Source organism: Dendropsophus ebraccatus, chromosome 3, assembly GCF_027789765.1.
Source record: "Dendropsophus ebraccatus isolate aDenEbr1 chromosome 3, aDenEbr1.pat, whole genome shotgun sequence".
Classification (NCBI taxonomy): domain Eukaryota; kingdom Metazoa; phylum Chordata; class Amphibia; order Anura; family Hylidae; genus Dendropsophus; species Dendropsophus ebraccatus.
This window is the reverse complement of record NC_091456.1, coordinates 84,255,098-84,272,591: the sequence shown is the minus strand read 5'-3', so window position 1 is coordinate 84,272,591 and position 17,494 is coordinate 84,255,098. Positions and strand designations below refer to the sequence as shown.

At 42.6% G+C, this 17,494-nt stretch overlaps 1 protein-coding gene across 1 annotated transcript in view; it reads right to left on the bottom strand.

Annotated features, from left to right (window-relative positions):
* Positions 1-17,494, bottom strand: part of SHB (SH2 domain containing adaptor protein B) — a 137,181-nt gene that overhangs the window by 85,593 nt on the left and 34,094 nt on the right. The window contains exon 2 of the mRNA XM_069962113.1: positions 6,865-6,985. Coding sequence (XP_069818214.1) covers positions 6,865-6,985 — 121 coding nt within the window. The remainder of the gene's footprint in view (positions 1-6,864; positions 6,986-17,494) is intronic.

Here is a 17,494-nt window from a genome sequence, read left to right as displayed (position 1 = left end):
AGAATCATGTTTTCCATCGTAATATTAGTCCACTGCATTGCAATGGAATAAATCACTGGTATAGATTGTTCTTCCTGGAGGACCAATGCCCAGGCTTTTCCAACAGGTTCTTACTGAAGGCATCTATTAGGACAACACACATAAAAGAAGCTCTCTCATATCTCAATCTCGTCCTGGGCAATCCCTTTAAAATGATTGTTGTGGCTCCAAAAAACACCACCCACCTGCCCTCCCAAATGTATAGCTGACAAAAGTGTATGCTGTGTATTATGCTGCATGTGTGTTTTGTTAGATTTACTTTATGGAATTATTTCTATAACTCTCAGTTATGAATGAAGCTGGTTGTAAATGTGGCCCTCCTTGTGAGTGCTATCCATATAGGTAAAGAGAGAGGTAGAAAAGATTGTGAAACATAACCCTGAACAGGCAAAATACATGTGGCTACAAAGAGTTAATAATGCCAAGCTGTGTAGTGGTGTATTCTCAACACTCTTATATGTATACATACTTGTATTTCCAGGAAGAAACAAGCTGCCAAGTTGGTCTTTACGCAGCACATAACAGCCAAAGGATCTGTCTGTCAGTTTGTTCGGGCCAAGGACAAAACACAATCTGGAAGGTCTGAATTAGACTGGAACGGTAATTTATGGCAATCCACAGTGACAGAACCTGCTGCTTACCCTGAAATGGATGGCCTTGTCATAAGCTTAAATCCACAATACGGCCTTGGAAATTGACATCTCATTTTCTTCTACAACTGTTCCAGATTTAATTATGCAATGATTTTTTTTTTTTTTTTTTTTACCGCTTAAAGTAAAATTAGTGTAGGAAATAGAGAGGACAAGATAAACACTATGGGGGAAATTTATCATGCAAAAAAATTGTATTTTTTGGCGAAAAATGGCCTCATGCGAATATATTTATTTGCAAAGACCTGTTTTGCCAATAAATATTTGCATCGGGCCATTTTACACCCGTTGAGCCAGGGGGTGGAATGGGGGGCGCGGACTCCGGGTCTGCGCCCCCGCGCCTGAGTTCCAGCAGAAAAATGAGGAAACCTACCACACTGGTGCACACAGGACTTATGTAGAGGCAGTGTGCCTCTGCATAAACCTGCAAACATTGGTGATGCAGGCACATTTTTAAGCCCGGCACAAACAACACCGGACTTAATAAATGTCCCCCTATGAATTCGCTACTTGATTTTAGAACTGATCTGTGGTTTCCTAGAAGATTAATTTATTTTTCATGACACTTTTTTAAAGATTTTTTTTTTTGTTTTGTTTATTAAAATATTTTTATTTTATTTTTATGTTAGTTCAAAATATACATTGCAGCTGAGTTATAAGTCAATGGAGCTGAATGGCCATACCCCACACAACCTGGAGACAGGTGTGGCTCTGTTTTTGCAAAAATGTAGTACTTTTTCTAATCCTGGTAAAAGATTTCTGAAGTTGGTGATATTTTTTTCTATTTTACTGTCCAGATTATAAAATAATTCTTGTATCTTTCATCAGTTTTCATTCTGACCACTAAGCCTAAAACTAATCTGTGACCAATTTAGGTGGGACTGTCTTTATATAGGAGCCGATAAGACTAACACAAATGCCCGGTGGTCTCGTCTTTAACCCTATCTGTCTCACTTACATGCTACAGCACAGAAAGCATTCAAGACACTATGGGGGACAAGCAGATAAGTGCTGAAACCCCCCTACCCTGTGCTGCATCTAACAATAACATAAGGGCCAGTTCACACAGAGTAAAACTGACGGAATTCTGCGGCGGAGAATTCCGCCAGTTTTACTACAAGCAAACTGGCCCTTACAGTTAAATACAGTGTACTGAGAAATCACTCACAAGGCTTGGAGGATAAGGGAAGGCTGAGGAACTGTGCTGCAGCCAGGTGAGGGTGTTTTTATTTCAATTTTTTTTTTTTTTTTTTTTTTAATACCAAGGAGATGGGGTTCCCAAAAGGGGATAGCCTACATGGGTAGTTGCTTAGTACAGTGGTGATTATCTACAGAGAAAATTCAGCGACGGCGCGGAATTCAAATAGCCGGCACATAGCGATCGCTAGTGTCGGCTATTTGTACATGCCGCTGTCACAACTGACGGCGGCATTTAATCCCTCCCAAGCCGCTCCATATGCAGCAGAGGTCTGCTGCATATGGAGTGGCCCCCACTGCTAATGACTGCGGCCCACGATCCCGCGGGCGGTAGTCATTTAACCATTATCAGTCTCCCCACCCCGGGACCGGCTGGTGCAGCGGCGTCCCCCGCACCCTCCAGTTCTCTACCTTCCAGGAGCCGCCGGTGCAGCGGGGGGCCCCGCACACTCCAGGACCCACTAATACAGCGGGGTTCCCTGCACCCTTTAGCTCTCCCACCAGGACCTGCCGCTGCAGTCGGGTCCCTCCACAATCCTGTCGCCGTCCCCCCAGGGCCCGCCGGCACAGTGGAACAACTCCCAGCATATCTTTTTGTGGGGAGTTGTGCACAAGGAGGTACGCTGGGAGTTGTGTCAGGAGGTTGCTGCTGCACTACAACTCCCAGCAGCATACCTCGTTGTGCACTAGTACAACCCACAGCATACCTCTTTGTGCACAAGGAAGTATGCTGGGAGTTGTAGTGCACAAGGTGGTATGCTGCTGGGAGTTGTTGTGCCAGGAGGTTGCTGCGGCACAACTGAAACTCCCACCATATCTCCTTGTGCACAACAACTCCCCACAAGAAGGTATGCTGGGTGTCCTTGTGCACTACAAGTTCCAGCATACCTCAGTGTCCACTACAACTCCCAGCATAACTTCTTGTGGGGAGTTGCAGTACACGAGGAGGTATGTGGGGGTTTTAGTGCATACGAAGGTATGCTGGGGGTTGTTGTGTCAGGAGGTTGCTAATGCACAACTGCAACCCCCAGCATACCTTCTTGTGGGGAGTTTTAGTGCACAAGGAGGTAGGTTGGGAGTTGTAGTGCACAAAGAGGTATGCTGGGAGTTGCAGTTGTGCAGCAGCCTCCTGACACAACATGCCAGCATACCTCCTTGTGCACTACAACTCCCAGCATACCTCCCTATGCACTACAACACCCAGCATACCTCCTTGTGCACTACAACTCCCAGCTTACCTTCTTATGTACTACAACTCCCAGCATACCTCCTTGTGCACAACTCCCCACAAGAAGGTATGCTGGTACATGTAGTGCATAAGAAGGTATGTTGGGAATTGTAGTGCATAGCGAGGTATGCTGCGAGGTAGAGGGGAAATAAAAAGTGTTTTTTTTTTTAAAAAAATCATAAATCATTCCCTTTTTTATTTCAAAATAAGTAAAAAAAAAAAAAAGGAACATACATGTATTTTGCAACCATTGCATGCATAATTGTCAGAACTATAAAATGTATCAAAGTGATCAAAAAGTCAGATAAAAATGTTGTACATAGGGGCATCATATTCGCAGTCTGGGCGGGGGGAAATTACAGTATATTTGTATTTTTACATGTTTTTTTTTCCAAACTTTATTTTGTATCGAATTATTATTGAGTATCGAAATAAGAAAGCTGGTATCGGTATCGAACTTAAAATTCTGGTATCGTGACATCCCTACTGGGAATAACTGCTTATCTGGGAGCACTGGTTCTGTGTAAAGTAATACAGTTTTTGCCTAAAAAAAAAAAAAAAAAAAATAGCCTCAAAGGCTTTCTAAATCTTTCTTAAAGGCTTTCTAAATTTATTTAGAAAAAAAAAAAAATGCGAGATCTTATTTTTTGGCCATACCACCCAGCCCCATTTAAAATGTATTAAAAAAAGAGAAGCTAAAATTTTACACGGTTTTACACAACGATTTATCGTTTGAATTTGATCGTTATCGTGCAAATTCAAACGATAATCGTACGTGTAAGCGCAGCGAAAAATCAGGCGACGAGCGAGAAATCATTCATTTTTCAACATGTTCTCAAATAGTCGTTAATCGTTCGCAAAAAATTTGCAGATCGTTCTGTGTAAACATTCTTTCAACGATGTGCGAGATAGGCTTAAGCGATCGTAAAACGATTTTTCTGTACGATGTATCGCTCTCTCTAAACGCTGATCAATTGGGCGAATTATCGCTCTGTGTAAAACCACTATAAGGGCTCGTTCCCACTAAGGAAAGGTAGCGGAATTCCGTGACGGAATTGTCCGCCGCGGAATGCCGTTAGCCTCCCGCTCATAATGGGAGTCTATGGGAGGGGCGCGCTCCTGCCCTGTCCGCGCTGAAGAATGAACATGTTCACTCAGTGGGAACGAGCCCTTAGACTGTAAAAAAGAGGGATGATTGGTCTGATAAAACCAAGATTTGGCCTCATTTTAAACATCATGTCTAGAGGAAACCAGGCGCTGCTTATCACCAGTTCTATACCATCTCTTCTCTGAAGCATGGTGGTCAGAAAGTGAAATCTGACTGGGTCAGATTTTCATTAAGAATATCACATTATGAATATCTTCAGACTGCTCTGGCCCTCCCAATAGGTTCAAAAGAAATTATAACGCCTTAAAGGGAAGCAATCATCATGAAAATGCTATTGAAGTTATCGGCATTATTTTATAGAGAAGAAAGAGCTGAGCAGAGTGTTATATATCTTTATGGGAAAATATTCAGTATAAGGCTATGTTCACACTACGCAAGCACTGAAGTAATCACGGCCATTGTAACAACATAGTGCTGCACCTGAGGGAGTCCCAGCCGGAGTGTATGCACATAGTATACACTCTGTCCGGGATCCCTATTCACTGAATAGCAGACGCAGAAAACCCTGTCAGTTCAAACAATGGAGTGGGGAATTTGGATGCGGGTGCGCACCGATGCACCCGCATCCGAACTCTGCGGCAGTGAAGATCATCTGGCCAGTACTGCAGTACCGGCCGGGATGATCTTCTCTGACACCGGCTGTTCCGTGACCCAGCTGGGTCACAGAATGGCCGGTGTCTTACGCAGTGAGAACATGGCCTAACTTAGTAATTTGTTGATTGAAACTTAGAAGATTGTCAGCAGAAAAAGACCACTGGGTCCATCTAGTCTGCCATTTTCTCTCTTATTATCTTAGGATAGATATATGTCTATCCCAGGCGTGTTTAAATTCTGTTATTGTAGATTTACCAACCACCTGTGCTGGAAGTTTGTTCCAGGTATCTACTATTCTTTCAGTAAAATAATATTTTCTCACATTGCTTCTGATCTTTCCCCCAACTAACCTCTCACTGTGTCCTCTTGTTCTTAAGCTCAGTTTTCTACTAAAAACACTTCTCTCCTGAACCTTATTTAGTCCTTTAACATACTTAAAGGTTTCAATCATGTCCCCCTTTCCCTTCTTTCCTCCAGACTATACAGATTCAAATCTTTAAGTCTTTCCTGATATGCTTTATGCCTCACACCCTCCACCGCCTTTGTAACCTGTCTTTGGACCCGTTCTATTTTATCAATGTCCTTTTTTAGGTGAGGTCTCCAGAACTGGACACAGTATTCCAGATGTGGTCTCACTAGAGCTCTATACAGCGGGATCACAATCTCCTTCTTCCTACTGGTTACACCTTTAGCTATACACCCCAGCATACGATTCGCTTTCCCCACCGCCTGGTTGCACTGGTGACTCATTTTAAGGCTGTCCGATATAATTACCCCTAAATCCTTCTCTTCTGAAGTCTTTTCCAACACAGTACTGCAGATGTGATACTCTGATAGAGGATTTCTCCTCCCCAAGTGCATTATTTTACATTTGGAAGCGTTGAACAATTTCCACTGTTTGGACCACTTATCTAGCAAAGCTAAATCATTTTCCATATTACTGACACCTCCCGGAATATCAACCCTATTGCACACTTTTGTGTCGTCAGCAAACAGACAAACTTTACCTACCAACCCTTCTCCTATGTCACTCACAAACATATAAAAAAAGAATAGGACCCAGAACAAACCCTTGTGGCACACCACTTGTAACCAGTCTCTGCTCGGAATATACACCATTAACAGCAACCCTCTGATATCTATCCTTCATTCAACCACAAATCCACTGAACTATCCAGGGATTAAGTCCAATTTTCTCCAACTTCTCTATCAGCTCTTTATGGGGAACTGTATCAAAAGCTTTGCTGAAGTCCAGATAGGCAATATCCGCTGATGTTTCCATGCTAAAGAGTCTGTCCACTGAATGACACTGTCCACTGGACTCTTTAATAAAGGATGAGCAACGATTTCAATGATAACGTTATAGGTTATACTAAATCTTTTCCCACAGAGATATATATCAATCTTCTCTGTTCTTCCTGCTCTATAACATGATGGTGATAGATTAGATAGCACTGTCTTAATGACAGGTTCCCTTTGCATCCATACAGTGCTTTGAATTCCACTGGGTGGATCCACAAATGTTATCAATTTGCAGTAGGTATAAACAATTGGATATAAACAGGCTTGTCTACCTTGCAGCAGGTGAATGAGTAATAGAATGTAGAATAGAATGTAGCCATCTGTTACTTTTCACCATTGTGATCATCGATTAACATTGGTTCAGTAAGTCCTGTGGAAAACCAGGTGCTAAGCCTGCTAGTCCCAACACTGGTTGTGAATGAGAACTAGATTCACACCATTCTTAAGCATACATGTGCTTTTAACTTTATTTTCTTTTCTAATCAAAATCCAGACTGAATTCCTTTACAAGAAACGAGTCAAAAAAAACTGCAGAAATGGGACGTTTATCCTTTATTCCCAAAGGAATTAAAAATATGAAAGATCTAACAAGATTAGGGAGACTAACAACGCTACAATCTATATCTAAGAAAGATATATCACTGCAACAGTCAGTGACCACATAGGTTCTCTAGAGTTCTTCTTACCAGTCATCAGTCTTTGGGCCTCATAAGGTTCCATGTAGCCATTGTTCTCAGTTATAACCCCTTTGTTCTTCTGTTCATTCTTGGCATCGAAAGGATCAGAGTAGTCATCGGCGATTGCAACCTGAAAGAAAAGGTGAAAAAAATTACACTTATTAAATGCTGTCTCCAATCTCTCTAAAGCTCATGCACACAAGGGAAAGGAGTGATTAGGGGAGAAAGTGTAGAGACACAATGTTACCTTCATAAAGTGTGTGGATAAATGGGCTTTAGCCAAAATATGAAGTGATACATTACACATTGGATGCAATCTTACTTTACTAATGGCAGAGCGCAAAAAAGATTTAAAGGTCTTTATTTAAATATGACACCATGTATTTCTCAAATACATGACACAGCCATGGCAGATTCTATATCCAATGCAATGCATTACAAAAAACCATAAACAACATAGCAGCCATAAGAGATCCTATACAGGACTGAGACAATCATGTCAAATTTAGAAACGAGAGTTGTCACTACAAACCAGAGATGAACGGACTTCGAGCACGCTCGTGATTGTTCAAACCGGAGCGTGTGACATTTGGCAGCCCGTGGCTAAATTGGGATGCAGCCCTAGGGGGTCCTGGAAAACAGAGCAGCTTATGGCTGTATCAATGTTTTTCAGGCAGCATCCAACTTCTTCAGTGAACGGCAATCAAATGTCGCACACTCCGGTTTGGACAAAGTCGAGCGTGCTCGAAGTTCGCTCATCTCTACTGACAACCCATCCTGTGACCAGGTCTTTACATCACTATCAATCACTTTATTCATACAATGTAGCCAAAGTGCTGTTGGAGATACAACCAGAACAACTTGTTTGACATGCTCCATTAACTGGCACTGGTATTCAAAAGAAACATCTTAATACCCAAAAGATGTTATATACACACACACACACAAAATGGTGAAAAATGTGCCATGTAAACTAAACTATGAGAATGGGAACATCTAAAACGCGACCAAAATTGCCCTGAGCAGCTTCCCAATGCAAAGTAGTTACATTTTGGAGCATTGGAGGAGAAAACGGACACAAAATATTTTGATATGTCTATACACTGTCCACTATATAACAGTAATCTCTTCCAACATGATCAGACAAATATTAGTCATGTTCAGCACACAATAGTCATCACACACAAGAGAGGAAAGACTTCAGGGAAGTCATTTTACCCAGCAATTCAATGTATTAATCACACAAAAACCAGATGGGACTAGAATTTCTCATTTGCTCACTTCTACCAATGTTTCCTAAAGGTGCAGGACCACCACTAACACTGGAGCACCTTGTATGACATTCACTTTCTCAAAACTTGTCTCACACGTTGACTACATTTCCCTCCTCGTTGTCTCAGGAATCATTCATTCAAGCAAGAATGAAACTAATGCTACGTTTACACGGAATGATAATGCGCCCGATCGTATGATTAACGATTTCGAAGTGACGATTTTTTTTCATAACGATCAGCGTTTAGACGGTACAATATATCGTACGGAAAATTCGTTTTGCGATCGCTTAAGTCTATCTCACACGGAACGATCTGCGAATTTTTCGTTCGCTGCGTTAACACGTACGATTATTGCTTGAATTCAATCGTTATCGCGCAAATTCGTGTGATAATAGTTACGTGTAAAAGCAGCATAACCCAAATCTATCGGATAAACCAATGATGCATTTACATAGAGATTTATCTGACAGATTTGTGAAGCCGAAGCCAGGAACAGACTATACACGGAGAACAGGTCATAAAGGAAAGACTGAGATTTCTCCTCTTCTCAATCCATTCCTGGCTTTGGCTACAAAAATCTGTCAGATAAATCTCTCTCTGTAAACGCACCAGGCAGCATTGCAAATTAAGACCATATTACACAAAACAATTATAGGCTGTATTCGAATGCTTAGCCAAAGAGGAATGGAGAGACACCTATGGCTGTAGCTTTTTTTCCACAGTGCTGGAATCTGTGTATGTCACTATGTGCTGACAGTTTCTCTTAAAGCGACTCTGTACCCACAATCTGTCCCTCCCAAATCACGTGTACCTTCGGATAGCTGCTTTTAATCCAAGATCTGTACTGGGGTCCGCTCGGCAGGTGATGCAGTTATTGTCCTAAAAAACAACTTTTAAACTTGCAGCCCTGTTCCCCATGGCCAGGGCTTAGAGAATCTGTGCCCTAACTTTGCACCACCCCTCCATCCCTCCTCCCCACCCTCTTCATCACTAGGAATGCCACTGTCTGAACATTGCACAGGTGCCTTAATGATCCAGCCCATGTTCACTATTCACACAGCTGATGAATAGGAGACAATCTGCCCGGAGCATTCCTAATGATGATTAGGGCGGGGAGAAGGGACAGAGAGGTTGTGCCAGCCTTATATACATACACAACCTAAGCCCCGGCCGTTGGGCACGGGGCTGCCAGTTTAAACGTTTTTTTGAAGGACAATAACTGCATGAGCTGCCGAACGGACCCCAGGACAGATCTTGAATTAAAAGCAGCTATCCGAAGGTACAAGTGGTTTGGGGAAGGGGGGGGGTCAGATTGTGGGTACAGAGTCACTTTACATTACCTGTGGACCAAGATCAAGCTAATACTGGAAGACACATTTACTAAGAAACCTGTCAGAACTTTAGACTTATAATATTGTTTTATACAATACAAAATATACTATTTCAGAGCAAAAATCCTTATTTTCCCCCCATTTACACCACAAGCACAGGGTATTTCATTAGACAGCCCTTCAGCACGAGTGTGTTTTTTTAACCTGAATATTTTTTATATATATATTATATATATATTAAAATTAAACGGAAATAGTGGATTAGATTTTATTAACTTGAGACATATATAAGGCTCAAAACAAAACTCAGCAAAATAATATATATAATTTGCCGCTGTATTTTACTGCCACCAGCATCTGTTAATGCACAGAGACCCTTAAAGCTAATAACACAGTTATTAAAACTGGTAACCGCTAAGTGTGTTAGCGCGTTGAGAACCACATAGCCGCTGGCTTCTTTTAGAGGAGTGTCGGCAGAAATTGCTCAATAATCCTAATACTGCGTTATGTCTTTACCCCACAAAGAATTATATCGCTAAGGACGCCTTCATATAGATTAAACCTAACATACAGGGCCATCCACAACTTGTCCCCTCATACATCTCTGGCCGGATTTCCCACTTCTCACCAAGATTTCTACAGAACATACCTCGTACTCTGGACCTCACTACCCCAATACATCTGGCTTTTACCGACTGCCTACAAAAGCAACTTGAAACCCCATCTCTTCAGAATACAATACACCTACATAACTCTGCAGCCACCTCACCACACCATGACCAGCTTGTTCTTGTCACCTTGTACATTGCATACCCTCACAAGCAGGGTCCTCTATCCCTATGTACAAGGTTAAGCTTCCCCAGCCACAGGGTCACACAAATTAAACCTCTTCTCTATACATAAAGATTACACATTGCATATAGAAAGTTCACTTCGAATAGAGCATCAAGATATCATTCATTGTATAGGTTCATTTTTTTAGTTATTATTTGCACATTAATAGTACTGCTGTTTTTTGGTATGTTACAAAGGGACCCTTAGGGTACAAACACACACACACAGTATACGCAGCAGATACACAGCAAATACGCTGCAGATTTGATGCTGTGTTCAGTTATTTAGATCTAATCTGCTGCGTATCGCAGCAGTAAATATGCTGCGTATACGGTGTGTGTGTTTGTACCCTTAGGCTTCCTCTGCTACCATGAATTATACAAGACTGTGAAAGGGGTTTAATACTTGGGAAAACACTGACATGGTCCTCTTTGGGTGGCTCAGAAACAGTTCACCCTTTTTAAAAGCACACATTAGCCAGATGTCCCTGTAAAGGCATAAACCCACATCCACATCTGAAAGTGTTAGTGAACATGGCTACTGTAAACATCAAAGTGTGGCAGACCGGAGGCTTATTTGCACATTGTAGTTACTCTACTGCACTTCGCACCATTACTTTAGCTCAGAAAGGCAACAAAACGTCACCTTTTGTGCTCCTTAGTAAACCAGCTAGAACACTATCCTCCAGCCTTGTTTGCTTGGTTTTAGTGTCTTTGCTCAGCTAATAAAAAACCACACAAAGACATGTATTAAAAAAAAAAAAAAAACACCTTCAGAGATATGAGATCGCAGTCAAACAGATGAGAGTAAACAGAAGTCCACAAGGCTCTGAGCGTACAGAAATTGCAGAATAAGCAAAGGCTTTTGTCAGGACTAGAGAGCATGGCATCACATGTAAGTGTCTATGTCCAGCAGACAGATACGCACCGTTTACTCACTGCACTGTCCTACCGCAGACAATGATTGGCTGAGCGGGCTGTCACTGAGTGGGGAACCCGAGAATCAAGGGGGTTGGGGGTTTTATGCAGGGTCTATTTACCATCACGGCAGCTACATATTTTATAAGGCTATGGCACTACATTCACGCATCCAGCACAAAGGCGGTACATGTGAATGTACCCTTAGGCTATGTTCACACAACGTATCAGACCGGCCGTTCCGCGACCCCGGCCGGGTCACGGAACGGCCGGGCTGATACCGGTTCATTGCGGCTGGTACTTAAGTACCGGCCAGATGATCCGTCCGGCCGCAGAGCTCTGATGCGAGCGCATTAGTGCATGCCCGCATCAGAGCTTCCCATAGCGCACAGTGAAGCGAGTGGCCGGAGTCGCTCGCTTCACTGTGTGAACTGACAGGTCTTTCTGCGGGCGGAATTCACTTATTTGCGGCCCCGTATGGGATCCCGTCCGAAGCGTATACGAAGTGTATACGCTCTGGCCGGGATCCCATACCAGATAAGGTTATGTTGCACTCTGCAAAAAGTACGACCGTTGTTGCCACGTAGTGTAAACATAGCCTTAAACTGTAGCTCCGTAAGAAAGTTGTTGAAAATATATCAACAGAGATCAAAGTGAATACCACTGACCTCTGATCTTACAAAAATGGAATTAGCAATGACCCTTTGGGGGGGGGGGATTCCCCCTATGAAAAGGTGTTGAAAACACTTTTTTTTGGCTCATAATAACCACTAGAGTCTCTTTCACCTTCAGCTTTTGTCAGACCCCTAATAAACACAGTCCTAGTTTCAGACTCTTCTCATGTGGCCATGTCCCTGCCAGTAAGATATACAGGATGTGATGCTGGACACCCAGCTCCATTCCTAGATTTCGCCCACTGCATCACTTTATGAGATGGGAATCCCCCTTTACCTATACTCCAAGTCTGCAAATGTGGACTGCTTAGGTTTATGTACCACCTTACAACATGGATAAAGAGGACCCTGGGGGAGAGAGAATATTTCAGAGAAGACAGAAGTCCCTGTACTGTGTTAGATTAAAAAAAAACATAATGGCCCAGATTTATCAAATGGTGTAAAATAGAAACTGGTGTAAACTGCCCACAGCAACCAATCTCAGCTCAGCTTTCATTTTACCACGGGTGACAGCTGTACTGTGCACACTTTACACCACTATCTAGTTTACACACTTTGATAAACTTCAGCCCTTATTACTTGGAGACTAAAGATACACTCTGCCTTTAAAAGGGACCAATCACTATTATAATGTATACAATGCTGTTAGCAGCTCCTAATAGAGCTGCTAAAGCGTTCTCTTACCATACTTGTTGTGCCGTCCTCAGTGTGCCGACCGGGAGTTGTGACTAGTTATAGCCTAGGTGACTAGTTCCCACCTCTCCATGCAGCCCGCGCCGGAATAAAAGAAGGTGTTCTCCTATATACCCCCTAGGAGAACGGCACACCGAGCATGGTAAGAGAATGCTTAAGCATTATGAAGAGCTTCTGTGTACAGTATGTCCCCATGGCAATAATTTCTGCCCTTGGCAAAATACTCAACAGGGACATTGGACATGTTACTCATAAGGCTTAGTCGCCACAGGAAGAGTTATCAAGGGGATATATCAAAAGTTCTCAGGAGGTAATGGGATTACAATATCTAATAACCTGTGACAATACAAGTCATTAAAGAGGACCTGTCACCGGCGTGGTTTGCAATTAAGCTCCATTTAATTCAATGAAACTGAGTTTTAAACCCCACCCAATCTGAAGACAAGAGAGGGGGAAAAGTGGCCATTTTTTTGTAGCGCTGGATAACCCCTTTAAGTCTGTGTCCACAGGGGTACTGTCATGATTTTGCTGCAATTTTGATAGTGGAGGCAAAAATGCTGTCACTACTTTATATAACTGCGGCAAATCAGTAACAGTTTTGCAGTGATTCTAGAAGACTGCAACAAAACTGACAGTTTTCATGAACTAATTTAACTAAATAAAAAGGCATTGTCTGGTGTCTGTTCACAATAAAGCATCCTCTTAAAAAGAACTATCAGTAGGTTAGACAAATCAAACCTGCTGAATGCTCCCCCCCCCCCCCCCCCCCCCGTGTCGGGGTGACGCCCTCATCTCTGGTGAGCGCACACAGCTTCCGACGGCGATAACTCGGCGGACCGGGACTTCAAGGAAGGGGTAAGTATATGTAACCCCATAGACCAGGACCCGCAGCGGCAAGGGGGCAATTCACTTAAATAACACACATTACAAAGTTGTATAACTTTGTAATTGTGTTATTTAGTGAATAAAAGTTAAACGCTGCACAACCCCTTTAAGAATCTAAGGGTGCCTTTACACAGAGATTTATCTGGCAGATTTTTGAAGCCAAAGCCAGAAATAGATTTGAAAAGAGGAGAAATCTTAGTCTTTTCTTTATGACCTGTTCTCTGTTTATAGTCAGGTCCTGGCTTTGGCTTCAAAAATCTGCCAGATAAATCTCTGTGTAAAGGCTCTTACAAACAGATTTGACACTCAGCTTTAAAAGTGACAGTCACCCCCTTTGTGCATTATGACTTCTCTACTGAGGTGTAAAAGATAAATTTAGCAGTTTTCATACTTTATTTTATATCATACGTCATGGTGCCTGTTCCAGTAAAAAGTGATCTTTTATCATCTGTGTATTGTGCTACCTGGCCGGGGCTTCTCAACCAAGGCGTCACTTAATTCCGCTCACAACGGCACCATAGACCCCTCCCCTCTGTGACGTCATAGCTGTCTGGGCCTTGCCCCCTTCACGGCCATTGTAATAGGCTGGCCTAAAGGTCTAGGCCTGTGCACAATGTCATCACGGAGGGGAGGAGCCTATGGTAGCAGAGTGGGCAGGTCTAAGTGGTGCTACGGCCATGTAGCACAATCTGCAGATGATAAAAGATCACTTTTTACTGGAACAAGCAGCATGATGTATGATATAAAATGAGGTATGAAAACTGCAAAATTTACCCATTACACCGGTGTAGAGAAGTCAGAATGCAAAAAGGGGGTGAAAGTGTTACTAAGTCAAAATGATCAGAAACTTCCTTTAGACACACAGTCCATTCTGTGTCACTTTACCATACCAGTTATTTAGCCCAACAATGCAAATCCACCAAATGTTCACCTCTGCCTGCATGTTTCTACTTTAAGTCCCCATTAGTCCCGATGACAAAACAAGCTAATAAATCAGTAGTATGTGTCTCCATATCTTTTTCTGCTAAGTCAAAACAAATGCCAAAATACTTCTTGATGGGATGAGATCATGGAGTTAATATTACTTGCTCTTCGCACAAGACGTCCTGTCAGCAGCCTGCCTGACGCTAAGCAGTGAGCCGCTTTCAGCTACACAATCTTATCCTTCCCATGGAATACCAGTTGCTATATGAATCAGGTTCTTGTCTTTTAACTCGCAGATACGTATAAGTTGAGCGAAAAGGGTAAAAGCCTCAGATGGTGTTTTTATTTTTCATGGTGTCTACAACAAAATAAATGTGTTGCAAACCCTGTCATAAGAAATTGGAAGAGCTACAAGTGAAGAGCTAGAATTGATCCGTCCCAGATGAACAGATCGTAGTGCGGGAATAGAGCCCTTACAAAGCAGTCTATGGCACTTTGTGAATGGAGTTCAGTATTCTGTGACAGTAAGCAGTGGGATTGATTGGCCGCTGCTTAGTATTCACTGATGTATACACAAGCTGTAATCTGAAGAGCTGTCACAGGCCCCGCACACTGTACAGAGACAACAATGTGCACAAGCCAGCAGTAATTTCTCGTCAGAGGAAAGGCTAGGTTTATCTGTGAAAGCCCTGGAGCTGAACTACCAGCCCTTCCCTTTGTCATGCTGGCTTGACACAAGCAGATGGATGGTGTCTCAGACTCCCTGCTGATTCCACAAACTCCACATGCTTACACTGTAATAGTCACCGTATTTCCAATTAACTGCTCTTCGAGAGAGCTCCTCATTGCGAGAAGCGAGAGACCCCAACCAAAGAAAGCAATGCATTATCTGTGTTTAACCGAGAGGTCAAAGTTTAAGGGCCATTCATGGCCGGTCACACATACAAACCATGAACTTATCCTAAATCCATCATTTCTGTACCCTCGCCACATGCCAAAATGACTTATGTTCTAAGGACAATGAAGGATGATGGAGTCCAAGGTAAGACCAAGGTTTCAGACACAGGCAGACTTCAATAACAGAAAAACAGCTCAAAGTTTATAAAATATTTTTTAGTTATTTAGCTGGAATAGCAGAGCTTAAAAACCCATGGACATGCAACAGTGACCATGAAGGAGGAAAAAAAAAAAAAAAAAAAGGATCTAATTTTGAGACTGCATAAAATGCATAATGCACAGACTGCATGCCCCTTTATGCAAAGCTGTACCTGCATCATTTTGAGCTGCACCCCTCATTGAGGTTTGCAAAGGCCTTGTCACTTTTTTTATTTTTTTACTCTTCAGGTATTGTGTTGCTTCTCTTAAGCCCCTACACGTTTGTATATATGTTTTAGTGCAAACCTGTACTTCAACTGGTAGCTAAGATGTCAATAGTCTCTAATAAACAGGCCATACATCAATAGAAACTACCAGGTCATTTGCGTAAGTTGTCGCCATGCTATCCAAAAACCCAGGCTGGAGCTAACAGTAGCAGCCACTAAGGGCTTCACAGAGCTCTACACACTGTCAATATAGGATTAGAGCTAATAAACAGTGACAGCAAACATACAGTCCACCTACTGCTTTACTCCTGCACAAAGAAGACACTGGTGCCAAGCAAATAAAAAAAAAATCATTAAGACAGACACAACAGATCCAGATTACAGACACCCGATGTACCCCATGCTTCCTGCAATGGCACTGCACTTTCGGTCTTTGCAGTTTCTTTGGGAGTTAAAGGGACAGCCAACTCTAAATCACAGAGATCCAATGCTGTCTGTACAAGTGCCAAAGCGAGACCCTGTTGTGACCGGACTGACCACTGGACAATCAGGCGTCTACGGTCAGTACCACTCTGGTGGCAAACGTACGTATATCTTTACCAGCTATATAAAGGGAATTCATAGAATTATATTGTACTGGAGAGTGATTTTGCCCTAAATGAAGTCCTGTGTCAGCGTGTAGCTCAGCACTAATCATCATGGGGGAGGGGGCAGCTGAGAGGTCATCGCCGTCCAATCATGGATCCTGCAGCTGCCGTAAGAATACACCAGACTGCTGTCACCGTCAGCACACCACCAAATTGGTTTCTGCTAACAAGCTGGCCACAGGTGGTTCCCTCAACCCCAGCTTATGGGCAGGGGGCAGCAAATGTTCAACACACATTCATTGACTGAAGTCTTACTTCATTATCCATCTTGACAACAGCTGGAAATCACCCATCATAAGCACCATCTACTGCTACTGACTTTGCCCATTACCAGTATTGTTTATAGGATGAGGGTCTGCTTCAGATCTTTGGCTACTGATCTGCAGCATATCCCCATTATGTGATCACACATGAAACGCTGGAGTGCATACAAATCTGTCATTGGTGTTGAAAACCACAGAGCCGACCACTTGTTGCACCTCTAGCAGATTGCTAGATGTAAGCAGTAAACAATCAAAGAAAAGAAAGCAATGTGTCTGGATCAACTGGCACATTATGTGGAACACTTGTGGGTCCATATTATATCATTAGGAGCCGGCTATATAATAGTAGTACTTTTATAACAAAATAAGAACCTGAATAGGTCTGGGTATTTGCAGCACAATTTTAGATAAATATTTTTGGTTTTGTATTAAATAGCAAAGGGGAAAAACACAGATATCTAGATGGAAATCTAGATCAGACAGCCGACAGATGTCTTGAGGCGGTGATGGGCACAGCTGGGGAGATGTGCACAGGTCGGGATTTTCCTCAGGTGAGTTATAAAGGGCCCATGTTGTCAGCAGGTCCACTCCTCCTAAATAAAGTCTAGACGTAACTTTTTCAGCTCTATCCTCACGGGCATTCTAGTCAGATTTAGGGAATAACTAGTTTACAGTGCACTGTATGTGCTCACTTAGACCACCTGCACACAAACGGAGTTTTGCTGACTGCAAAACCACTGAGCCATTAGTATGGACAGGCCACAGCCACAGACCATGCAACATAATAAGAAGCGTCCAAACATCAGGACTGTACAGTCACTTCCACCGTCATGTGCACTGACCCATAGAATACAATAGATCCTATACTATCTGCA